The following is a 26,596-nucleotide window of genomic DNA, read 5'->3' as shown; positions in this document are numbered from 1 at the left end:
TCTCTTTTTTATGGATGTACAGTTTCCTTTTTGTCTTGACCTTTCCTGAGACTCAAACTAACTTCTTCAATATTCTATAATAGACAAATACTGCACAAAATATTGCAGGAACTGCTAACATCATATAATCCAGCCTTTGCTGTCACAGCACTATTTCAATGTTTTACATGGGTGACTGGTTTGGTGTGTTGATGGGGTAAGGAATCCGTGACTCCAACCATTGTCTGGGGACACCTCTATGATATTTTACAGAATGATTAATAGAACTTCTGGGAAATTTTCTCAGCCCCTCCTACAGTCTGTTGTGCTGTGAAGCGTCAGCTTCTTCCACACCATAATGATATTCTCAAATACCATGTGCTTTTATAGAATTTAGCATCCCTAGAAAGAAATTGAGACTTAATGGTAATAATAATAATACATTTTGCATTTTGCAGTTGGTCAAGATTAAAGTTGAGCCTACGCGTGACATTAAAGTGATGATGATTTATTTGGTACATTCTGACATACAATAAATTTTAATTTCAAGTTTTATACAATCTAAATGAAAACACCGTAAATGAAAGCAGCTGAATACATGCAGAGGTCAGGCGCCCGTAGGGGTGACTGGTTGTAATTACAGAAAAGGTATTTGCACTTCACCGGTCTGGCGCGTGGTGGGTTAAAATCTGAAACAGCAGCTCCATTCTGAGGGGGAGTAACCCTGCCCAGGCATCAGGGCGCATTCCAGGGCAGTTTTTAGCTGCCAACATCAGATTAGAACCCTTTCTGTTAGGTTGAGAGTTTGCTTTAATCTACATACTGCCGGGAAGCAAGTCAACTGGATCTGTAGTGTCATCTTGCCGGTGGGAAAAACTTCAGGAACATGTAGAATCCAGCATGATCTTGATGACGGTGAGTCAGTACAGCTGCATAGCGTGCTTTTTTTAATTGACGGTTTCATCATTGTGAACTGGTTTGTTGAGGAGCAACGCATGTGGCAAAATCTAAGATTATCTACAATTTGGGGACAATTCGTTTGTTTGTTTTAGTAAGCGTTGATTAAAATTCGTGCGATTAAATATAGGCTGCAACGAATGTCATGGTTTGCTAATATGATTTTTCTGCATTTGCGGAGCAAATTCGCTCAATGTGAAACGCAGAGCTTTTTGCAAAATAATATTGTTTTTGAACTTCAAGCTTCGAGATTTTAATGATGTATCGATGTCCAATATATATTTAGAAAACATTAAAATTATGTGGCGTGCAGGTAGGCTACTCGTGCTTGGTCGATAATGGTCAATCTAGTTAGTATACCAAACTAACTAGGCTAGTTTATGTATTTAAGGCATCACATCGCAGTCGCAGATTTATTAGAATTATGCATTGATTTATTTTGTAATAAAAAGTAACAGCTTTCTAAAACTGATAGTAACGTACTGTTCATATTAGGCTACATGATACACGCACAGACACACGTGCGCTATTGCCCATGGCTGTCCACTAAAGATATATATATATATATATATATATATATATATATATATATAATTAGACTAAATTGCATTGCATTCATACTTTTCAGCATGGATTACGCGTGCCATGTTTCAGTGTTGTTTGCCTGCTTTCTGTAATGTGTGTTATTTCGGGTTTATCAGGGTGTGATTTTCCTTCTGATTGGTGTCAATGTTTTCAAATGATTTGCCTTAGGTTACATATCGCGTCGCTGAAAATTTCTCACAGTCTTCAGTCAGTCCATTATTTGTGACATAGTGAATCAGAATAATTTTTTGAGGGTGCTGAGGTTCATGGAAAAAAAAAAAAAAAAATCTCGAGCTTTTATTCCATTTGGACTCTCTTTTCAGGACATTTTCATATTTTGTTTTATTTGGTTATATTTATACAAAGGATGATGACTGATCATGCGAATGGTTGACTATGTGCAATATGCTGATAAATGTTATTGAAATTATTCTGAAAATTCCACATGGCTTTAGTTAATGTGGGCAGTTCTGTTGTAGGCAGGTTAATCTGTTGGGTAAAATCTTTGTTGTTGAGATATTTGTGGAAAATATTTTATTTAGTTAATAGGTGGTTCATTTAGTTGGGTGATGTTTTCTGTGGGGTTTCAAGACATACGGTTCCTATAGTTTTTTTCCACATGCCATTGTTTTTTCCTCCACTGCATATTTAATGCAATAACCAACACTTTTTCTGTGCTGCATTCTGTAATTCAAAATCCAAGATACTGGGGAATTTATTTTAATGGCTCGAATTCATGTGTCTATGAATCATTCTGCTACTTGGTTTCATTTTTCATTATGACATAAAATAACGGACAGTAGAATTGATAATAGTGCATATGGGACTTTTGTATCCAGACATTTGAAATGGTTTGATGCCTGCGAAGGCATGTAAAATTTGGAATTAAGAATTGGAATTAAGTTCATGTTGCTGTCCTTGTGTTCTGTCATCTAACTTGATATCACAATCCTACTGCCCCTTTGCATGTGCATTTTCACCATAAAATGTTTTCCACATGTAAATTGCATTATATAAAGCACGCACACACAATTTTTTATTTGAGCTTGGCTATTGCCTATTGCTAGACCTGGTAGTTAGCTATCTAGCTAGATTAAAAGTGCTTAACACTCCGTAGCATGCTATATGTTTTATGTTTTATTGTTATATGTTTATGTTAAGTCTCAATCATTATCTTGTGATGCAATACCCAAAACACATGACCTTCAAACAAATTAATGTATTGGTCTTTACAAAATGTCTCATGAGTGGGACATTGGTGTCTTACACAGTACATCTTCAGATTTTCAGATCAGGGGTTAGAGTTGTTTCTGACTTCACACTTCAGAACAATATTAATTTGCATTGCCATTCTGGGACTGTTTAAAAACTGCAATTCAAGCCAATGCAGGAAAGGCGTTTTCAAAGATAGCATCTGTCTGTATGAAGGTTTTTGGTGAAGGAAATCAATGTAATCACCCTCTCTCCAGACAGAGGGCAGTTAAAAGGTGAGAGGGACCATCATTTTGCTATCTTTCAAGTTGGTTAACCTGTAAACCCTCTTAACTTAAATGACAGCAGGATTGCTGAGGCCTAGGCTTTTGATTTTTTTTATTAGCCTTTTTCAGTATTCGCTGACACAAGCCCTTTAGTGGAGCAAAGTAACAGTTGTTTTGCTTTGGTCTGGGTTACTAAACAGCCAGAATGTAATATTTAAGTCATCACTTGGCTTCGTTTGAAACTGAGGACAGTTCTCTTAATGTTCTGTCCTTCTTTTTTCTCTTGACATGTTCAGTTTTATTTGAAGCAGATGTCAATGCAGTTCTCTGTCCAGTCTTAACTACTTATTTACAAATCAAATGTATTTTCTGAGTGCTTTATAAACAATTGTCAGCAAGTTGTTGCATTTTCTTGTAATGAGGCATTTGCTTTTTAAGTGCTTTGTCTGCTAGTTTCTGGTCTCAACTACAACCTGCCTCTGACTTGATTTTTGTTGAGTGTCCACGTTAAAATGAGAAATTCACTGTCACCTTATAAATAAATGGACTGCATTTATATAGCGCTTTTATCCAAAGCGCTTTACAATTGATGCCTCTCATTCGCCAGAGCAGTTAGGGGTTAGGGGTTAGGTGTCTTGCTCATTCCCTTCCCTACCTTGCTCTTCACTTTCTGTATCCATGTTGGCCATTGGTAGCCTACTACTGTGAATTTGCAGTAAACAAGGAAAAAACAACCTTGAAATGATATGGTTGCTGGTTTGTTCCATTTTCCTTCAAAAAAGACTTAAAATCAAAATGCATCCACCCACTCTTCATTGTGATGGCACAGCAAAAAGGTCTCCCACAGGAGATCAAAACTTACAGGTTCTGATAACTCTCCTCAAGTGGTTTCCTCTCTGTAATATCTCCTGTAGAGAGGTCATCTGACCGTTTGATCTGGCTGGGCAAGTTGCATGGGCTATGCATACAGATGGACTGTTCTGTGAGAGGAGGAGGGGAGGGGAAGGGAGGAGAGAGGGGGGGGGCTTCCCAGTCAGAAAGTGATGACTTGTATCCCTTGCTCCCCAGTGTGGTCACAGATCCTGTGACCTCTGACAGGGCTGATATCTAGTTAACCACAGCTGAGTCCCCTCTGCTCTGTAGCATTGACCTGCAGAAGGCCAGAGATCCCTCACTCTAAGAGACTGTCAAATGATCTGGCTGGAATGGTGGCCTAGTCTGGGCAAGTCACATCCTTCATAGAAAGGAATGCCTTGTCCTCTAAGATGGATATGTCTTGAAAGCTCAATTGTCAGAACTCACATTGACCTCTTGTTAGGATGGCTTTATATCTTTGTTTGGATGGAAGTCATGTATTAATGCATATGCCTGAATCTGGTGCATTTTAAAAATGTTTTTCTGAAGTTATGTTTAATTTCACAGGACTTAAATGCTTATTGTATGTGAACTCAGTATACAGTTTTTGGCACTCTCATTTGTACAGTTAAAGCACCTCATGCACTAACATGCAGTGGTGAAATTCCAGTCAGCCCTCCATCTGTGTAAGAGGCTGTCACAAAACTGTTTAAATGACGATTAACTTAGCCACAAAACTTGATTTGTCTAGAAAGTAACGTGCTCACAAGTAAGAAACATTCTAGTAGTAAGTTTCCCAGGTTTTTTCTTCATCTGGTATAAAAATAAGGTAAGAGAATGTCAATTTTAAATCCAAAGTGAAACAGCATAAACTAATCATCTAGTATTGTGTTGCTAAACTGAGAGAAGCTCCCTTTTGAGGATGCCAAACAGTCAGCTAGAAGGAACATAGATGAACAAAAATTTGTGTAAGCTTAACTAGATTTGTCGCTACAATTTATAATGATGAAAAATGTGTTTGAGCCATTAAGCGTGTGCCCCAGCTATCTGGCTGATCATAAAGCCTGTCTGTAAACCTGTTTTAAGTGATATGATAAAATAAAGAGTGATTTTTGTATATTATGAAAATAAATGTTAAATATTCTTGCAAAGATATACATTGAATCATCTTTAAAAATGATTAGCTGTCCGCTGGGATGGTGAGCAGGCAGTAAATGTAGGCCTTATTGCCTCTGCTTATCTTCTGTCTTTATAATGAACAGCTATTAAGTTGCTGATAATCATTTCCTGTTTGATAAGTATCTGTTAACATGGATGTAAAGAGAAGAAACATCACTGTGTAATAAAGGTTATTTGTACACACCAGATATGTGTGATATGTGTGAGGGTAGAGTTGGCTTTTATCTGCTTGGCATACTGCTGTGCAGTAGATCAGCAAATGCTGATCTTTACAGTAACTCAGATAATACTTTGAACTTGTCCTTAAATTTAAAACCAAGCAGAATTAGATTTTATAGTTTTATAGTGCAAGTGCAATAATTCTGGTGTGGGTCATAAGTGGTTAGCAAAGCAATGCAAACTTAAGGCCTTGTTTAACTTCAGAAAATTGCCCAGTTGACAAGAAAAATACTTATATTAGAAATAACTTTATGAATACTATGCCTGAAGTTTTAAGTATTATGTTTATGGATTGTATAATTGAATCTAAATTGAATACATTTCTCTGTCATGTTGCTTTAAATGTACAATTTTTGGAGCCGCTGCTGACCTGGAAGATGTGTGGCTTGGCCCAAAATGTTACTTACTAGAAGAGCATAGGTTATAATCATAAACTCATCTCTTTTACTGGTCACAAATCTGTGGTGTTTTAACTCATCCTGGTTTTTTGAACCATTCAGTAGTTCACGTGTTTCTGTTTGATGAATAATTCAGCCATGCCACAAATGTGTTCTATGTCCCTGTTAAAAAGATAGTGTGCTCTGGTTTTAACAACATAATAAATAAGCAGCCTTTCAGTGAAGTCTATCTCTTGTGTCTTTTTCAATTGGTATGTTTTATGTTTGGGAGGTTTTCTGGAGCAACGTTACATTGTGCCAACTGTATTGCCCACAGCATTCAGATTTTTTCAAGGTGGGTGACTTGTTGACTTGTTTCTGAACAATTAAGCCGTCACCATATAGAAGTCAGACATTGATGCGCACAAAGGATTTTTATTAAAGCCTGAGTGAACTGCAGGAAAGCATGTTTTTCTTCTTCCTGCTCTCTAGTGAAAAAGCTTTGGTGGGTTGTAAGCTTGGCTTGCATCATTGACAGGAGGAAGAGGCTTTGGTTCTAGGATTTCTGGTTACAGTTAGCTTTTAACTGCTTATGTACTGTAAAACGTGCTCCTAAAAGACCTCAAATTTAAATTATTGACTGGTGTTTTTCAACTGTGAATTGAATCTTTGAACAGCTGTGCAACACAACACAGCACCTAATAATGTCCTTGTTGTTTTCCTCTCTTTTAACCTAACCATAGTGCGTTACCACATGAGTAAATGTCTGGATTTTAATTATTAATGAGAACGGATATAAGGAAAGCTCTTCTGATTTGATACAGTGATGGCTTAATTCCAGATCCAGAATAGTGTTAACAACTGTCCCCATGCCCTGCTGCAGTGCGCAGGCTGAGCTTTGCGCTGGCTGAATCGGGCCCTGGGGTTAAGGAGGCGGTATAGGCCACTCCTCCTCCAGGACCGTGCTGAGTTCTGGCTCCGCTCCACAGCCTGCAGCTCTGCCCCAGAGCTAACCTCTCCAGTGTGAACACTAGTATTTCATTCATGACCGTGGCTCTGAGGCCAGGTCTGTGTCAAGGGACAGCAGAGAGGCCAGGGTTGTGTTTATTCGCATTGTTCTCACTGTCTTAGTTTCCCTGTTCTGGGACACTCTGTCTCATGGAAGTTTTGCTTGCGCTGCACTTTGGCTTCAATGTCCATTTAATGATGGAGGTTGAGGTTTCTTCAGGGTGGCAGCAGAGAGCACTTGGCTGCTTTGTTGTTTCTGTGCAAAACACTGGATGGGGCAGCAAATGAGCATTTAATGTGCAGCGGTACCCGACAGCTGCTGACCTCATGCTGCCTCCTCTCTATTGGTGACTTTTGAAAGAAACAAGTACTATCCTAAAAGATTCAAGATGGATGAGGAACTGGAGGAATACTTCCAGTAGCCCGTGGAAGTTCTGCTGCATTTCCCAACAGACTGTCAGTTAAGGCATAATCTCTTTCCTGCCTGGATGGTGTGCAGATGTCATCTGCGAAGCACCAAGACGAGTGGAAACCCATGAAATGCAAATGCTGTCCAAATGGAATGCTTTGTACTGTCAACTTTCATGTTTAGAATATTTATAACCAGCATAGTTTAATATAGTATAAGAGTTTTGAATGTGTATGCACATACACATGCATATGTTATGTCAGTCATGTCTTCGCATTTCTTCAAGATTTCTTTTATTGCTTTGCGTAAATGATAGCCCTAGATAAGCACTGCCAAGCTTCACAGATTAAATGTCCTTAGTGCAGAAAATCCCACGGCCTTTATCTTTATCTACCATGTTATCTACTACTGTTTTCCTCTGTATGTTAAATGTATACCCAGGGGACTGACTGCTGTTGCAGAACATCTCTGAGAACGTGGTCATCCTTGCTGTCTTCAGGCAAAAATGTATTTTTTGATGTTTATGCATATCAATAACCTGCAGGAACACCATTGGAATATCAGCCTATAGAGGAACCCCATCATTGCATTATGTTATTTAAATTCTGGCTATGCAAGTTAGCTGTGATGGAGTTTTCCCAAGTTATGGGTGATATGTGATGGCTTCCTAAAAGATTTATAGAATAGTCCCAATCTGTACCAATTTCTCATTGCAGTTTGTTAACTCAGTTGCAAGAAATAAGGACTCTTCACAGAGAAAAAGTTTAACTTTTCCAGCTTTGATGGACTAAAAGTTCATCTTAATACCTAGCATTTATGGCACTTTTCCTGGGTTGATATGGTTTTCATACGTTTTAAGGTAGGAGCCCACCAGATGCTTCCCTGGGGCTGCATAGTGTGAATATAAAAATCAGTTTCTGTCCTTGTGTTGGAAGGCTTGGTGCTTTTTTCTGCTGCTGAGTTCTTGAACATTGCTGAGCTGTAGTTACCAGATGTTTTCTTGCATGTTGCAAGTCTGGTTATTGCTTTTCTCCATTACAAAAAATAACAGTTACAGTATTACCCATATTGCTGGTTTGGTTGTAAAGCTGATTACTGATATACTGTTTCTGCTTGTATGTGCTGCTTGCCTGCAGAAGCTACAGTCATGGGATCACTGGTATGGATGCATTTATAGGTGCCAAATTATTAACTTTTTAATTGTGCAACCTTTGGACACTCAGCCTTTTACTCTGTAAACTCGATTGTCATTTAGATTTAGTCGCTGAAGAACAGTGCATCAAGAAGTCTCCTCAAAGGTATGTGTCATTTCATAAATTAATACTAGGCCAGTATCATACTTTTGTGTTTTCATGGGGTCATAAGTGTATACAGTTTCTTGTTGTTGCCAGTTGCTAGTTGTCAAAAGGAAACAATCGTTCATCTGTGATTTTCCATTTGAATTGCATTCTACTGTTGTCTTCTTTTAGAAAAATACCAACCCTTGAAGTTCAGAAGAGGGACTTGTGAATAAACAGAAGCCAATGTGATCTTGTATCCAAAAGCTTCTAAATTGAGTTTTTTTCCCTGCCAATTGGAGTTAGATGTTGTTTCTCATTGTTCTACATACTAAATATTAAAATGGATCAATACATGCTAACATACTACTTTAAGTGACTCTAGAGCAGGGGCGTCCCGTTTTTTTGTGTGTCCATATTGTGTATAGTTTTGAGTCATTCCCCACCAAGGTCCTGAAATTTGGGTGATAGTTTAACAGGTGGGTCATATGATGATGAGGGTGACAGAGCAGATGTTTTTTTTCACCGGGAGGGTGCCAATTCCTTGCTGACCTGTACACATTTGTTCCTGCAGTTCTGCAGCTGCTACTTCCCATGCATTTGCCAGTCACCAGCCTCTAATAAAAGACTCCTTCAATACAGTTGATTTTTCCTCTTTAATTACTTGCATGACTAACTCCAGCTTGCTGCCAAGTTGAAGTTGGGTACTGCATATGAATTGTACATGGGCATAGTTCACAGGGTCATTGCTGTCATCCCCATTTCTTTTTGGAGTCCTATTTTGATGGGACATAGGTGAAAGGAAATGTAACCTACTGTCTTGTACATCTGTTTGCATCTAATTGGCTAGGTCTTTTGCTTGTGTCTGTACTCTCTTAATGATTGTGGCAACCAAGAGGCAACTTTTCATTAGTCAACTGGCAGATTCTCTTATTCAGAGTGATCTTTAGTATGACAGTTCACACAGTATCACCACTGTGCCACCACATCTCAAGAGGGTGGCCTTTGTAAAGCACAATGTAAAACATTTTCCAAATATTGAATATAATTCTAGTTATTGTCCTCTTTTTAAGATGATGAATATTTAACACTCAACTTTTAGCCAGCATCCTTACGAATGTTGTAAAGACCACTTTGGGTATTTGTTTACAAATCAATTCCTTGTTAATTTTTATAATTAGAAAAACATATTTTGCACATTCTAAGAGAACAAACAATGAGCATTTCAATAACATACAGTATAATAAAACACATATAAGCTGTAGTCTCTTCATGGTCTGCTACATTTTGTGAATCTGTGGCTTTAGCTTTCGAGATGAAAATTGAAGGGAGGCAATCCTTCTATTTTGAGGGCCTTAAAATTCTTCTGAGAAATTGAATATCCCCACAGTCCTAAATAATGATTTTTAGGTTGTTTTTTTTTTCATTTAAGTGAATTTTTTACATGATATGCTTCCATAGATTATAGATTATATGCCATTCTCGCTGCAAAATGAGTCAACCTGATTATTAGAACTATAAATATTAACGTATCACTTGAACTTTCCTTTTTCCATTTTTAAAAAGAGATGCAAGAAAATATCCCAGGTGTGGTATGGGCAGTTATCCTTTAGGGATCCCAGGTGTGTGACTGAACAGAATTCTGCTTCCCCTGGCCACCATACCCCAACTTCCCTCCACTCATCAACCTCTAGAAGAGGTTTTGATGCTTTCACTTTAAATCAAATGAAGGCCATTCCATCAATCTCATGCTTCTCTGAGAAGAAAAGGATGGCTTCCATCCCTGGATGTGTAGAATGGTAGTTCTAAATGCATGAACATTTTTTTAAAGCTTCTGAGTTTGAGATATTTTTATCTTGTTGTATAGTGCTATCACACAGTAACTGGATGACTGTACATTATTGTTTCCTTGCTGCCAAACTTCTTTCCATTCACCAGTGAGCAGACTATATTTGTCAAATGTATATGCATTCCTATGGTAAATAATGGGCTAAAAACTAATTCTGAAATGTGTTTGGCAACAGATTACATCTCCAGGTCTTATTTCAGAATAGTGTAGTAAAGCATCTCTAATGTTAGCTGAACTGTTGTGTGGCTTCACCAGCATAAAATGCGATGTGTATACATTTATAGAGTGGGGGCCGTTCAAATGATGTAGGCTAACTGATCTCATAGTGCCTTTTGACAGCAGGAAATGCATCAGAGTTCTGACCTGAAATCTGTTTTCCTCTTATTTTTTTCCATTGTGTTGACTGGCAGCTCTCCTGACAATTCATATTGTGTCCTTTAATAATTTGAGAATTAAAATATTGGTACATTTATTTTTATTTTAACCATATGCATACTTATTAAAATAAGGCTGTGATGAATGATTGGTTGAGCCGCACACTTTAATAATGACCATTTTAGCCATTCTGGGCTTGTCTTTGTTGTGTTGAATGTTAAAGACCATTACCCGAGAAGTTAATGAGTTTGCTTTCCAGGAGAGCATGTGACAGTAAAGCTTTGTCCCCACACACGTTCAATTTTCTGGTGACTTCAGAATTTACATAACTCTTAATACACTGTAATAAACAGAGTAGTGATAATGTAAGACATGAATATTATGTCAAGCAAACAAAAGTAGGCACACTCACTCAATCACAGGTAGTACCTAAAGCCATGTGGTCACTCTCTAACCCTATGGGGGGGGTTCTTTCCCCCTCTCCAGGCACTGTGGAGCATGTGTGACTGCTGAGAGAAGCTGTTGAGAACACTGCAGAGGAGCCACTTGCCCGTTCAGACCTCCCCCCCCACCAATCCTGCAAGGCTGGCCCCCATCATGTCAACAGAAGTTGAGAGCAGCGTAAACAACCAGGCCGAGCCGGCCCTCGTCAAAACCCCCTCCAAGAAAGAGAAGAAGAAAGGTGAGTTGCAGGCAGGAAGGGGCTGGTGACTTCATGGTCTAAGTATGCACCCTCAGTAAATGGGAGAAGCCAGCAGAAGGGTATTTGTGTTGCTGGCGTGTTGTGCCATTTATTTATAAACCCAGTCCACCAGCAATTGTTAGGGACATGTGGCTATCCACTGAACATTGTCCTCTGTGGTTAGGTTTTACTGTGGTTCCTGACCTTTAAATTTGGCTGTTAGAACCTTTAAATTTGGCTGTTAGAACCTTTAAATTTGGCTGTTAGAACCTGAATGACACAATGGGAATAGGTTTGACATGCTTTGACATTCATTGACTGCGGCAATGCCACATGTAGAGTGTCCTGGATATGCCCTTGTTTGGAAAGAGTAAGATACTGTGTGAACAATGATTTAAGTCATTTTTAATGAGGAGGAAGCATTTTCATTTCGGTCTTGAACACAAGGAATTTAACAAATTCCTGTCATTATGACATCGATGTCCTAGTTGGAAATGACCCATAAAATGTCAAGATCAGAACAGGACGACCCCCTCCTTTGAGCTGCTGTATGTTTGCTGATATACAGTTAGATTACTTTAGGAAACACTAAAGAAATTTCAAAAATGGGATAGTTGTTGTCATGCTTTTTTGTCCATTTGCAGTGTGAGTCATGAGTTTTATAAGTCATTTCCACAATCTGTTTGTGTAAATACCTTATAGTACTTTATAGCCATTTCTCCTCTATTGATTCAGTACCTTACTGAATAGAATTAATGTTAAAGGCATATCATTTTTCACCTATATTTCTTACTGAAGGAAACCAGTCTCTAAATAAGCAATTGATGCTTATGGATACAAAATGGAAAGCCAAGTGGACTGTCTGTCCCAGCTTTGTTGTTGAATCATGCTGAGCTGCCCAAAATCGTGTGCTTCAGGTTAACTCCTTTTGACCTTGTTCCTCTTGGGTGGATTCTGACATGCCATTAGCAGGACAGTCAGCATAGCAGAGAGCCGTAAAACAGTGTGTCAGTTTACAAGGTGCCCCCGGTCCCTGTCTGCTGTGGAGCGTGTGTCCTGAACCCTGTCACCGATCTTTCATCAGCCCCTGGATCATCACAGCGCCAAGGAACTCTGGAACAAGCCGACTTTATGAGAACTGAAGTGTCTCAATTCAAATGATCAGTTCTAATGAGGGGTTAATTACTTTCCCATATTTGCTTTGATCCATTTTCTTTATTTTTAAATGATTACAATCAGTATCTCTGAAAAGTAGGTTGTGTACCCCAGTTGTGTTCAGCATTCCCGGGCTCCCCAGCGTGATATTTAGCGGGATTTATTTTCGTAAGCCGAGCTCGCTCACTGCAGCATTTCTTGCCCTGCACGGAGCTCATGGCGTGCAGTGGCGGTTGATTCGTTGAAGACTTGGTTTATTTTCTCGGCACCTCCCAGCTGTGTCTTCGCGTCTGCTTATCATCCATTTCCCACAGGCCAAGGAGCACAACAGAGAGTTGCTGGGTCCTCGTTCTCACACTGTCATGCAAGACTACCAAGGTTCCGCCCTTCTGGAGCAGCCTTGACATTGTGGTGCAGCCGGAGCCATTGGAGCTTTTAGGAGGCTTTAGGTGGCTTCGAGCTTGTGAGTGTTTTATGAAATGCTCAGGAGGAGCCTGCAGGACTTGAGTGATCAAAGTAACAGGGTAATTGGAAGTGAATGCAAGATTACAAGACCCATCTTGCAGAGATTGTGGATGTAGATAGGGTTCAAGTAAAATTGCTATTTGTTTTTAATGAAATGATAACATTTGTCATGGCTTTGAGTCACAGCTTCTCACACAATAGTACAAACATTAATAAAGTGAAACCCTCCAGCAATGTTGAGGTATTTAGTTGAAAATGTTTTGAGTATCCCTTTGCTAAACAGAGACACTAAACATTCCTGGAGTTCAAATGATGGGAGGTCCGATTCTGACTTTTTCACTGAGAAGTAAATGGAAGTTTGGTGTATGCTCATATTATACAAGATGAAAAAACAATTTGTGATGACTAAATTTGTCTCTGCCCACTGTTCAAAAATATAAAGCCAACATAAGTTTGTGTGTTTAAGAGACAATGCTTAATTTTTAGTATAATCAATTGCTGTAGCATTTGGGGGCTAGCGGTACTATGCCATTATGTGATGGTGGGTATTGTATTTGGATGGGTGTTGACCTGATTAAATCAGATTTCTGCTTAAAGTAGCATTGGTGGGCAACAGATGCCACTCTTCTTTGTGGTCGAAGTATAAAACCAATGCTTCAGTGCGATAACAGGGCACAATACTGTATGGCCAATGGTGTTTGTGTACCAATGTGTAGGGAGTTCCCCGTGTTCTGGCCAAATATGATTCCAAAAAAAAGTGGGGAATATAAAGTCAGAAAGAACGAAGAAAGCTATGCAGCAACAGTGGTACAGTAAACACCTATAAATACCTTGAGTCGTTCTGTTTAGGTACTGAATAATTTGTGGTGCCTAGTCATTTCTGAGCATATTCATTGCAATGATACCAAAATATACAGCATAGTGCACTACATATACCAGACATACATGGATTATGATGGGCTGTTTCTATGCATGGTAAAAAAAAAAAGTGTAGGTGTTGTGGGGCTTGTCATTTGACCCTGCAGTTACTGATGGGAACCTTTTTATGCTAAGTGCTTCTTTTGAGCCTCCTCAGTCACGGCTGTGTAATTAAAAAGATTCTGACAGCTAAATGGTGGGAGATATCCAGGTAAGCCCCTTTAAGAATAGGTTTCAGCGGAAAGGCACAGGAGAAAATAACTTGCAAACATCTGTGCCCATATGAGGGCCACCTTAGGAGGCAAGAGAACTTTGTAAGCTGTGAAAGGATATTTTCAGGCACAAATCAGTGAGTCATTATAGCCAGGAAGGGGTGCATCTTGTTCTTCTTACTGTTTGCTGAAAATCCGTAGACGAGCCATTCTCTTGACTTGATGATATTGTAATAATTGTTTTATATTTTATTAGGGCAGGGGCAGACGGAGGGGAAAATTGTACGCCAGATATTCAGGTTGCTTATTGATAGTTTACATTTTTGTCTCTGCTGCATTGCAGGCCCAGAGAAGACCGATGAATTCCTGCTGGCCAGGTTCAAAGGTGATGGAGTGCGATATAAAGCCAAACTGATTGGCATAGATGATGTTCCGGAGGCCAGAGGGGACAAAATGAGTCAGGACTCCATGATGAAACTGAAGGTAAACCGATGTGCTGTGGCAAACACTTGCAATCCAATGGACCCAGTATATAGTTAGATTGTAAAGTGTTTTTATGCTGTTTTAGGGCATGGCAGTCGCTGCTCGCTCCCAGGGAAAGCACAAACAGAGAATTTGGGTCAATATATCTTTAACCGGGATGAAAATTATTGACGAGAAATCTGGGGTGAGTGCATATATTTTTTTCTCATGCAGCAGCTGCAAAAATTATTTTGTGATTACTGAATAAAAGTGCTTGTGCTTTTTGCAGTAGCTGAACTGTGTTTATGCGTGGATATTATGCTATTGTTCCAATATCAGTGTTCTGTTACTTGATGTTTAATGTGCAACATGTTCTAAGTGTTCTTTTGGGGGGGGATCTTCGCCAGGTAATAGAACATGAACACGCAGTGAATAAGATCTCTTTCATTGCGCGGGATGTAACCGACAACCGGGCCTTTGGCTATGTGTGTGGTGCAGAGGGCCAGCACCAGTTTTTTGCCATAAAAACTGCCCAGCAAGTAAGAAGCACCATGACATGATGATTGTTTCCCAAACACAGAGCATTGATGCCAGCCCCACTTGCTCTGCACATCTAAAAAACAACTCCTACCTCACTCTTTTCAAAGTTTACAGAACGGTATTTGGCTGTCCTGAGTAAAAAAATAAAATATAAAAGAAGCATTCATTTGAATGAACAGTTTTGTTCTGAAAGGGGGGAAATATGCTGAATCCAGTTGTCGCTTATTAGCATCAGCATTGAGGATTGGGATTAAATTGTTAAATGTGGCGTACGTGCAGTAGAGTATACAGCACGTGGAAAAGGTACATTGATTTGCTAACAAGCCATCTGTCTTTTTTTGTAGGCTGAGCCTCTTGTTATTGACTTGAAGGACCTTTTTCAGTTAATTTTCAATATGAAGAAGAAAGAAGCAGAGGGTCCTAAGAAGGTAAGTGCAGTTGGAGAGACATCAGTTTAGTTTAGTTTATTGGCCTCTTAGTTGCGAGAAATTTTTATTTTACCTGCAGGGTGCATATATTTATTTTCATGTGGCAGTTTAAATGTATTTGTCTTTCATTGGACTGTTACATTGAATGTATAGTAATGGCCCATTTAGATGTGGAATCTGATTGATGTAGCTATAGCGATGTTCCCCACTAAGCAGGTGAATGATGGCACACACATCACACTTTGTAAGAGTTCAAAACTCAAACATGGAATCCAGGTTCAACCCAGGGATGCTTTTTTGTGCATTTACATCTAGTTTATAATTAAATTGCATGCATCTGGTGTCTTTAATTGTAATTTATAGCTTATTTTGACATCTGCTATCGATTTATACTGGTTCTTCCTTCACTGCCAAAGATTACAGTACTGCAGCCTAGATTTTGGATTCTGTTCAACAGTAACTCATGTAATTGTAGCATGACTATAACACACCACATAAACATTGCTCTCTATTCTGATTTCGCTTTGGTGTGTGTCAGTCTATGCAGCTGCGTTTACCCTGTCCTTCGGCTTAGTATTTTTTCATTTTCATTTGCTAAATTCAAGTGCTTTTGGTTTTTGACTGCTCTTGGTTTCATCCCATTCCTGGTCAAAGTACTAAGCTAAGTCACATAAAGATGTAACTCTGATATAACTAAAAATGTAAAAATGTCAGATTCTAACACTCTGCTCGATATCCGTTTGGTTTTCACGTTTTATTTGTTTACTTTTTCCTCTTAATTGTACGACCGCGAGTGCCTGTGTGAGCGGCTGTTTCCTAGTCAATAGCCCTTTAAGTCTTCTGCAAAAGTTTGAATGCCGTTGTCTTGTGTGGTTCTTTTTTAGAATGAAACTGATAGCAAGGTGATAGAGGTGAGTTTGAAAGTCTAAATTTGGTTTCTGTTGCTCATATTTTCGCTTGTTCGTATATGACTTTCTGATTACTGCATTTGTGTTTTCAGAATGGCGGTGATGCCTTGCTTAGTACTGAAGGACAGGAGAATAAAGTAAGAATACGTTTTCAGAATGTGTGTGCCTAGTGTCAACTGCATTAGGAGATCTAATTTGGCCTAGAAGCCAGAGAGACTTTAGTTTCATATCTTCTGTAAATAGTCCCTGGAGACTATTTACCCCCTGGAGCTTGGTCCCCTGGAGATGTGAAGTTTACTGGCAGGAAACTAAGTAGACATGCTCCATACTGACTGTTGCCACTCTACATACATGTGCCAAACTCCACCCCCATGCCTCCGCCCACCTCTCCAGCATTATAAGGTTAGAAAAAAATGTCTTCCAGGTCTGCCCTTCACATGGCTCTCTTCAAATGTCGTCATAAATCGCACCGTCACATTCCAACCCTGTATGTTATGCAGGGTCGACTGATTGAAACGGTTGTCAGCAAGAGAATCCAAGCCCATTTTTCTCTGTGAAGGAGGATGATATTAGTATGAGGAAGGTTGTCTGGGATGTTCTTTCAGTCATACCATTTTGTTTTGGGTTTTCTCCACTTTGCAGAGTGTTGAACATCTGGACCTGTTTGGAGACATGTCGACCCCACCCGACATACACTCTCCTTCAGTAAGTCACACGACTAGCTCTGAGCATGACTGTCTATTCGAGATACACCCAAACAAAACACCACTCTCTAATGTACCAATTAATTCCCAAGGTATATTTTGACAGGTGTTCCAAAAGTACTATATGGCAAGGTTGGCCAACTCTGGTCCTGGACATCTACAGGGTTTACTGTTTTTGTAACTCAGCAAACATTTGACCTAGGAAACCAGGTAAAGAGAGTAAATTCTGTAAAAAAATAAGTAAATAAAACTGTGAAAAAAATTAAATGCTGAGTAACAACAAAAAATAACCCCTGCAGGTCTCCAAGACCCCTACTAAGGTATGATGAATCCTGGTGTTTATGGCTGTTCGAAGGAATGTCCTGAGCTCCTGTGATACTGTATGGGAATATGAGGGTTTGCCAACAGAAACCCATACTTGATCTTATGAAGTAAAGGGGCTGGCTGGCAACACTGTATAGTGACATATTGGTCTTTTGTAGGTGTTTGGCCAGGGCTTTTTTCTATCCGTTCATTCCGAGCAGAGTCTGAATTTTAACATTTCTGTTCTTTTGTCCCCCCTGCAAATTCCTGAACCAGTTAGAACGAAATTAAAAAAAAAGTAGTTTGTTTCTTTTCTCCCACCTCCCAAACATTGAAACCAGCCAAGTAGCCTGTCGTAAAATCTATTGTAGTTCTGGACATGTTTCCGAAAATATGAAACTAATGGGTAAACTGAAGTTATTTGTTTAGTTGTGCAGAAGTCATTCTTTTAATAATTGGAACAAATTATTAAAAGGAACAAAAACAAACAAAAAACAAACGGAACAAAAAAAAAAAAACGTTATTTGCAGTTACATAAATTTTCATTTGATGTTTTTCTCACTTTGACGCTTTTTATTTCAGTTTTCGTTTTTGTTCCTGGATTTCATTTAGTTTCCGTTTTCGTTTTCAAGCCCTGTCTGTGGCTACTCCAACTAGTCTAACATGACAAAAGAAACAAAAGTAAATTTGGTAATTCTGAAAATTACTTTCAGCTGGGAAGACTTACACACACACACACACACAGCAGTCACATGTGGTTATACTTAGATACAGTTGAACACAAAGAAGGACAGGAGTTCCCAGTATTGCCTTTTCCATATGAGCTGTTGGATAATTCTTCCATCAGGAAAAAAATGTATAATACTGTTTTCTCTGCATTCCCTTTTTTCCTGTGCTGTCAAAGAAGATTTCACTGTGCTTTTGAACTAAAATACATTGAGCACTGTGAGGTTTTGCTTGTGATTTTGGGGGTGATTTATTTTATAGCAGAATAATGATATTTAATTCATTTGATTTCAAATTAAAATTATTCTTCAAGGCTCCAATTGTCCTTTTTTCTCATTTTCAATTAAAATTTCATGAACTTGTGAAAGCACAACCAGGTATAGTTTTTCAAATGCTTTTTTAAGCATGTTTGTAAACTGTGATTGAGCATCAGCACATTACCATTATGTGCAGACCTCTCTCTCTCCCAGCACCAGGCTTCAATTCTTCAGATCATCTCATGCAAATCATCTTGAATGCCAAGTATAATAATAATATATTGCATGTCTCTGTATTGTTGTCTCATTAGCAATGCTTTTTAATTTCATGGCATGTCTGAAATTCATTTTTGCTCTCTGCCTTATTTTAGATTGCTTCCTGCTTTGTAAACAGAACTGATTTTGTCCATTTCTCTTTCTCTTGATGATCAGGAGACAAAAGATTTCCTATTGCTGGATCTATCCACTGACATTGACAGCAATCAGAACTGTGTAAATGGAAATCCCTTCGCCACTTCCTGTTCCTCTGTGCTTTGGGCCAGGCCTCAGCCCAGCTCCTCGCCTGAAAATCCCTTCTCCTCCCAGCCCAACTTCTTTCCCTCTCCCATTCCTGACCCTTTCATCGATGATCCCTTCTGCAAAAATGGCCAGTCTGCACACCCCAGCTCTGTCATAGGCTCTCTCAGTCTTGGGCAGGAGAGTTCAAATCATTTCCTTAGCAAGCCAAAGGTGAATGGTGGTCAGAATGGCGACTCTGACTACTTTGGTCAGCGGTTTGATCAGGTATCCAGTAGGACTGTCATCCAGGCACTGACTGACGGTCAGTGGCCGCTGGGTGGTAAGCCATCGGAAGCAGCCCCCTGGACTGAAAGTGACGTCCCTGTGAAGGAGCAGAGTGGTATGCTTAGCAAACCCTTTTTTGAAGCCTGTGATAAAAGCCTGCCCTTGCAAAACGGTGAGAAACACGAGCTGGTGGGCATACCGGAGCCCTCCTTCCCCCCGGCCAAGGATTCGGTGATCATTAGCCCTCCTCCGCTCAACACTAAAGCCGGACGAGGACGGAGGAGTGCGAAGGTGAAGCGACAAGCCCAGCTCCTCAGCACATTGCATGCCTGCGGTGGACCTTGTAGACCTGCAGATTAGTGTTTGCTCCTAATTTTTTTAAAAGGACACCTGGTGCAGTTCCCTGAAAACCAGATGATCTGAGTGTGTGTGTGTGTGTTTGCATGTTTGAAAAGGACTTGAACATGCAAGGCTGCAGGGTGGCTCATCATGTTAAGATTGTCTCTCTGTTCTAGTCTGTGGATGAGCCCCACATTCTGGTGTTCAGTGCAGACAGAGCCACCCTTATGGAAATGCTAAATACTGCAACGTATTATAAATATGTAATATAATTACAAATTGAAATATATTTTTATTTTTGAAAACTAAAGTAAAACTTATGTGGCTATTATCCCATGTATTATGAATATGGCTGCCAGTTTGTCTGCCCTTATTTTGTCACATGGTACTCCAGTCCTCCATGAGCTAGAGGTCCTGATAGCCTCTTTGTCAAGCCCCTCCTCAAATAATTATTGCATTTGCACATCCTCAGTAATACAAGTTGATAATGTAATTGCCACTACGTAAGCACAGGTGATGGCTGACAACGGTGTTTCCTACTGACACGTGTTAAATTCAGTTTGATTACATACTACCGTGGACATGCTGCATTATTTTTAAGTGTTGTACAGGGACATGGTTTTGTTATAATCAGTGGAAAATGCCCAAATTAAAAATGAGAGCAGTACTATAACATTTAACTTACACAAAAAAGTAAATTCAATTTAATCATGATTCAAATAATTAACTAATCATGGTATTCAGTCAAGACCTTAAGTAGAATCGGATGTCTTAGTGCTTGGCTAAAACAAAAAACCTGCACCCACTCAAGCCCTTTTAAAAAAAATTGGACACCTCTATGGTTGCATTTTTTTACTGCAACAATGCTCAAAGATCCTAAAGATCAATGTCAGATTCAGACTCAAGAAGCCAGGTGACCTGATTAAGCTGCGTAATCGACTGCTTTAACCTACCAATTGCTGTGCTATTCAAGTGCTGAGTAACATTTTAACTTCCATCTATTTTCACTTTCCTTCCTGACTCTCCCCATATTAGATCAACTAATTGTATTTGTAAATGTCTCAATTAGAAACTAAATTATATGACTAGTCGCTTGGCTGTGCCATTTGAGTGCCTATGGGGACCCCTGGAGGATAACCATTGAAATGCAAGTTTAAATCCCTGCCGGTCACATGGTGGAGACAAACTGGTGGGCCTAATTATGAAGTTTTGCAGTACAGAATCTTTGGCAGCCTGAGAAGGCAACATATAATTGGTCAAAATTTCTCCCCGGGATAGGTGGGATTCAGTTGGCAAGATGACAGTCCCATTCTACACCTGGCCTGATATTGGTCCTAGAAATGTTATCTTTATCCTATATGTATATTTCATTTCAAGCTGCCATTGATATATAAATGTCAATAATTATACAGGAAGGTAGTGATCGTTTTCTGAGAAATACCAGGTGTACTTTTAATAAAAATTCAAAAATACCTTTTTTTTTCTTTCGTTGAATGGGCGTGATCCAATGGTGAGATGTAAACATCTGGTGGGTTTTTCACTGTTTTAGCGGTGTCATATTATAACTATATGTGTTGAGCTTATCTAATCTCCATCACATGTCTGTTTTCTGCTTTTACCTATCATCTGCAAGCCATGCTTGGTTAACATCTTTTTATCATTAACATTTATGCTTCAGTGGTAAAGTCAGAGGTAAGTGCTGATACACAGGAATTATGCTTTTCAGAGCAAATAGTTGTATCTCTTTTCAGTTTTGGTTTATATAACTGTTTTGTTAGACTGTTTTCATGGCATTACCTGTTCATTTATATCTCCAACCCTCTACCCCAACATCCAGGGATCTGAGTAATCAGAGACTGATCTTAGGATAGCTTGGATTTATGCTCCAGCACCTAATTTTTAAAAACATATTTACTGAACATATAGTTTCACCTTAGATCAAATCATCTACTCAGGGTGCACAGGCTTCACTTCCTGGACTGTAGACTGTAGTATACAATACTCATATCAAATGTATACATTGTTGTGTACACATCTTCCTCAGGTTTATAGTGTGTACTAGATGAGACATTGCCCTCATCTGATTTATATGGGGTGTATTTTTTGAGACCATACTCTTTATATGTACATATTGTGTACAGTATTTGGTGTGTCATTGACTTTGAAATTTATATAATGTTTATTTCATGTTCAACAGTCTCCTACAAATGACCTTTTTGGAGCAGACCTGTTTGCTTCACCCAGCCAGACAGAAGCCCAGCCTGACGCTGCACAACCCAATCCAGTGGATCTCTTCAATAGTGGCCCAGTCAACCATACCAACCCCCTGGCCGCTCTGGGTAAGGCTCGATGCATTTGTGTTCCATACTGGTGCCAGTGATTGATTCTGCCAAAGCTAGCAGCCCCGTGTTTAAGAGAGCTTATTGGCCCTGAAGTAACACTAGATCCCACCTAAATCTGTCATTCTGCCACTCTGCCACAGAGAAAGATATTTTGTGAGAAGCTGTCTTCCCTCAAAACTAAGGATTTTTGGCAAGTTGAGTTAAACAGCTATAGCTTGATAACTAGCAAAATGGCAAGCTAACTAAAAAGTAGCTATTGTAGTATAAAAGTATGGTAGCATTGTTATAGTTTAAGGAGAAAACCAGTTATAAAAAAAGTGCAATCAAGTGAGTACCCTGGCCTGGCACAATTATACAAGACTGGATAATTGCTCAAAACTGATTATTCATTAAATGGGCAGCATTAGATGTATGTTTAAGCTCTTCTCCCAAGTGACTCTTCTTTGTCCTGTAGGTACCATGCAGCTGGGACAAGCCTCTGTCCCCTCTGCCTCTGGGACAGCCCCTTGGAGGCCACCTGGGCCCACCATGTTCTCCATCCCAGGTGTTCCACAGGTCACAATGGGAGGTCCCCAACCGTCACCATTCGGAGGCCCACCTGTGCCAGCGTGGGGACAGACTGCTCCAGCCTTCGGTGTTCCACCTGGCCCCCAGCCCCCTGCCTGGGGCCAGAGGCCTGCCCCAGGGCCTCCTGGAGCCTGGCCCCAGCCCTCTCCCCTGACTAACCCTTTCCAGCCAAGCATGTTTCCTGGTGGCCTCCCACCAGGCCCTATGATGCAGCAGATCTCCAGTCCGCCACCACAGCCACCGCCCCGGCCAGCACCACTGAAGGAGCACCCCAGAGTGGAGAACAGTGCTTTCTCAGCCCTGGACCCCCTGGGTGAGAAGGAGAAGAAGACTGGCAAGGACATGTTCAAGGACTTCAAGCTGGCCAAGCCACCTGCAGTGCCTGCTAGGAGGAGTGAACAGAAGGAAGCTCCCAGCACCGACGGTGGTGCTTTCGACCAATACTTCTCCGCCAAAGTGGGCCTTGCTCAGGATGTAGCTGATCATGATGACTTTGATATCAGTCAGATATCAGGCAATGGTAATGAAATAACACCTTGTAAAAATGTTAACAGTTTAAGAACAACACACATGTTTGTTGTATAACCTGACCTAATTAATGATTAAAAAACACTTTCTTTGCTAGTTCTGTGTAGTCACTCTCTTATAATTTATACAATGGCTGTATGTGGAGACTAGAACATGTCAGTGGCATGTAGATGTGTGTTTCTAATTAATCACTACAGAATTAAGCATTCCTTCCTTCTATCTCTACACTTGCCTTGGCAATTGGTAACCTGTTCATTCCTAAATTAAATTAGAAATAAGGGAGGGGAGGGTGGTAATCAAGTGTGTTTTCGTGTGATAGTGGGTTTTGTAAATATGGACATATGCCTTTATCCTATGGAGTTCAGTATTGTACAGGTATTTGAAATGTTTGTACTGAATGCATGTTACATGGTGACCTGAGGGTGTAGAGACTTCGACCAGAGGTTTTGCTGTAATGGTTGCAATCGCTGTGTCTCCAGAGCCGCCCAAACCTGCGCCCCGGCAGTCCCCTCCAACCACTGCAGCCCCCGCCCCTGCCCTGGCCCCCACTCCTGCACTGGCTCCAGTCTCGGCTCCGGCCCCAGCACCAGCGGTAGCACCAGCCCAGGGCTTCTTTGATGACCCTTTTGGGGCCCAACCGTTCGGAGCGCCTCCCACCACAGTAAGCAGGGCTTGCCAGCTGTAAAGGGAGGGCAGAGTGAATGTACAGTTAGAAATCCTCTATTCCAAGTCCCTGCTGCAGTCAAGCACGGGTTCTTTCTACAGCCTTGAATAAAATAGGATGATGAGAGATTATGATTCTTTCTTAAAACTAAGAAAAGAAGAATAAAAATGAAACCGTGTATGTTGCAGTCATCGCATTCTTGGATTGCAGATGAATTTTCTGTTTGCTACATTGCCTGCATAATGGGGACTTTTGTTCTGCTTTGTGTCAGAACACTCAGGCTTTCCAACCCGCTGCTGTCACTGACCCCTTTGGAGATCCCTTTGGTAACCCCTTTGCCTGAGTGCTACTTGCCCTGCTCCTGGTGTTAATTCCCATGTGAGTGCCCCCAAGTGATAATTTCAAGTTATTGTGCTGAAGCATCACTGTTGCATGCATGTGCATATCTCATGTCATGTGACTCTAATGCTATAATCAGCTGTCCTGTGTTTCCTCCCCAGGAAGACTTTGCATGGGCCAGAGCTTGTTTGAAGCATAGTAACGGAGCCAGCTTCGAAGTCCAACTGATGTGACCTGCTCAGGGCAGTCCAGATGTGCTGTCTCTGGACTCACTCCTTACATCACTCCAATCTTCCCTCACCAAGTCTCTTTATTGGACAGTTGATAGCCCTTAGTTCAGTTTCTGGGATCGCACTACCCTGTTCACAGCCCTTTGTACATATATGAATTGTTTGTAAGTGCAGTACTAGCAATAACAAATGAAGGGTATCTGCAGAGAGAAAACACTTTCCCCATCATTTGCCATCATATTCGAGGATTGCTCAAAATGCAGACCCAAGCATACACACATAAAAGGGAAACTGGGGGAAAAAAACAAGCCAAAGTGTTTGACATTAAAGAGAAGAAAATTAATTCATGTGAGTACTTTGTACAGAGTGCATTACATTCATGTAACACTCCTCCACAGCACTTTTCTATATTTCTGCATCACAAGCTCATATTGTTGGGGGGATAATTTGCTGCCTTGAAGTGGATGTAGAACATGTTTTCACTACATTTCCCTCCTAGGCTTACCCTCACCATTGTTCACAGCTTGGTATCATCCTCAGTGTACACATGGATGTGGATCCAGTGTTTTGTCAGAGCCAGCAGCAGTACCACTCTGGTGGATCATTCATCTCTTAAAGTCCATGAATCCATTAAGAGAGTCCATTTCCTTCTTTATTTTTGTTTCATTGGCCCCTTGCTTCTGAACATCTCATGCCAAGCACGCAATCTTTTTTTCCTTTCTTTCTAGTGCATGTAGCTTTGGTTTTAGCACTCAGTCCCAGATTACTTTCTCTGTTCACTGAATTTGAATTATGACATGAATGAGTTTTCTTGTATATTCCACTCTGTATACAATCCTTGATCTTGTTCTCCTGATCTAGTGAAATATAGCTTTAAAATGCTTTTATTCCAGATCATCTCAGGATGCTGTGCATTTCTGGCCTCAAGTCAATTCATTTATTCCAGAACATTAAAAACTTCCCTGCTGTGTTGGATTTGATTGACAAGTTTCATGCAAAATAAAGAAATGTTTTTGCACAGTATTTTTCCTTGAATTATCTGTTTTAACCATAAACATTTATCAAGTCAACAAAATTGAATTACTGAATTTCATGATGACTTGTATACCTGATCAATGCCAAGCCCTTAATTTTAGGACATATTTTATGATTGTGTGTGAATGTAATGTGTGTGCTTGAATCTGTGTGCTTGTGTGTCTGTATATATAAATGTAAAAATATACATCCTATTTTGTGCACTACCCCCTTTATCCTGAAAGATGCACAACTGAAGTGGAATTATCCGTTAAAATAAATTGGAATTAGTATGGTTAATTTACTCAGTATTTCACAGTCCTTTATGACAATTTATATTCAAATTTGTATGACATTCAGTTTTGCCTTATAATAAAATAACATTCTAAATGATTCCAAAGTCTCTGGTTTAAATCTGTCAATTATCTTGGACAATTGTGCCCAACTGTAGGATGCTTGATGATGATGATGATGATGATAATAATAATAATAATAATATGGACAATACTGTAATTGTTATTGAATACTATTTCATAATAACCATCACTTAATTTAAATTTCATATTCATTTTACAACATGTCAGTCTCACAATAACAGAACTGTAGTAAAAATTAGGGGAATTAGATTTCAAAACTTTTTTTCAGTTTAGAAAAATATCCACCTGTATGTTTCCACATCACAATAACAGCACTCACAATTTTTACAAACTGACTAGTTGGAAAGGTGGCATCCTATGACAGTGCCATATTGAAAGTCACTGAGCTCTTCAGTACCACCCATTCCACTGTCAATGTTTATACTTGATTTAATGAACCTGTTAACAATAGGTGTGGTTGAAATAGCAGAAACCACTTATTAGAAGGGGTGTCCACATACTTTTGGAAATGTAGTGTATCTCACTCCTGCTCAGACATTAAACCTGAATTTATAATTGACACTGAACATGACAATTTAGTCTGGATACAAAAGTCCCATATGCAGTGCTAGCAATTCTATAATTTTCCTGGCTAGCTAGTCTATTATTGATATATCTAATAATAATAATAATAATAATAATAATAATGCCAGTAAACAACAACAACAATAATAAATAAATAATAACAATAACAACAACAACATCATCAATAATAATAATAATAATAATAATCATAATCATCATCATCATCATTATTTATTTTATTTATTTTTTTGACCCCATTAACTAAACCAATCTTAGAGATTGAAATGAATTCATAAAAAAACATGACCCACTGAGCATCTCAAAAAATTCATTTTCAAAACAGAATACTACTTCCTCTGCATAATTCTCTAGGTATTGTGGCCATCTTGGCCATGATCTCGACCACAAAAAGAAGTCTCGTCTTTCTCTCTGCTGGCACCCTACGATCACAGCTCTGTGGGATCACAGGACTGTTCTGTGCTAAGGACCTTTAATAAATATAAATAAAAAAGCCAACACTCAATGTAAACCTCCCGGAACTC

The 26,596-nt window shown here is 39.6% G+C and overlaps 1 protein-coding gene across 1 annotated transcript; it reads left to right on the top strand.

Moving 5' to 3' along the window:
- Positions 1 to 636: 636 nt before the first annotated feature.
- LOC118212748 (disabled homolog 2-like) lies at positions 637 to 25,507 on the top strand. The gene is made up of 15 exons (XM_035390972.1): positions 637 to 894; positions 11,034 to 11,229; positions 14,323 to 14,462; positions 14,548 to 14,646; positions 14,849 to 14,980; positions 15,326 to 15,409; positions 16,294 to 16,320; positions 16,410 to 16,454; positions 16,960 to 17,022; positions 18,740 to 19,381; positions 21,627 to 21,768; positions 22,226 to 22,858; positions 23,346 to 23,527; positions 23,802 to 23,908; positions 24,031 to 25,507. Exons 2-14 carry the CDS (start codon positions 11,145 to 11,147, stop codon positions 23,871 to 23,873), a joined length of 2,346 nt encoding a protein of 781 aa, XP_035246863.1. The 5' UTR covers positions 637 to 894; positions 11,034 to 11,144; the 3' UTR covers positions 23,874 to 23,908; positions 24,031 to 25,507.
- Positions 25,508 to 26,596: the final 1,089 nt, after the last annotated feature.

Source organism: Anguilla anguilla, chromosome 14 (genome assembly GCF_013347855.1).
Source record: "Anguilla anguilla isolate fAngAng1 chromosome 14, fAngAng1.pri, whole genome shotgun sequence".
NCBI lineage: Eukaryota > Metazoa > Chordata > Actinopteri > Anguilliformes > Anguillidae > Anguilla > Anguilla anguilla.
Note: the sequence above shows the minus strand (reverse complement) of the source record. Positions and strands in the feature narration are given on the sequence as shown.

What these genes read in the sequence shown, in the direction of transcription:
- LOC118212748 (XM_035390972.1), top strand. Translation starts at nt 11,145, where the DNA reads ATGTCAACAGAAGTTGAGAGCAGCGTAAACAACCAGGCCGAGCCGGCC. An exon ending in CTGATAGCAAGGTGATAGAG is followed by an intron (nt 16,321 to 16,409) that starts GTGAGTTTGAAA and finishes TTGTGTTTTCAG; the next exon opens with AATGGCGGTGATGCCTTGCT. An exon ending in CAGTCAGATATCAGGCAATG is followed by an intron (nt 22,859 to 23,345) that starts GTAATGAAATAA and finishes CTGTGTCTCCAG; the next exon opens with AGCCGCCCAAACCTGCGCCC.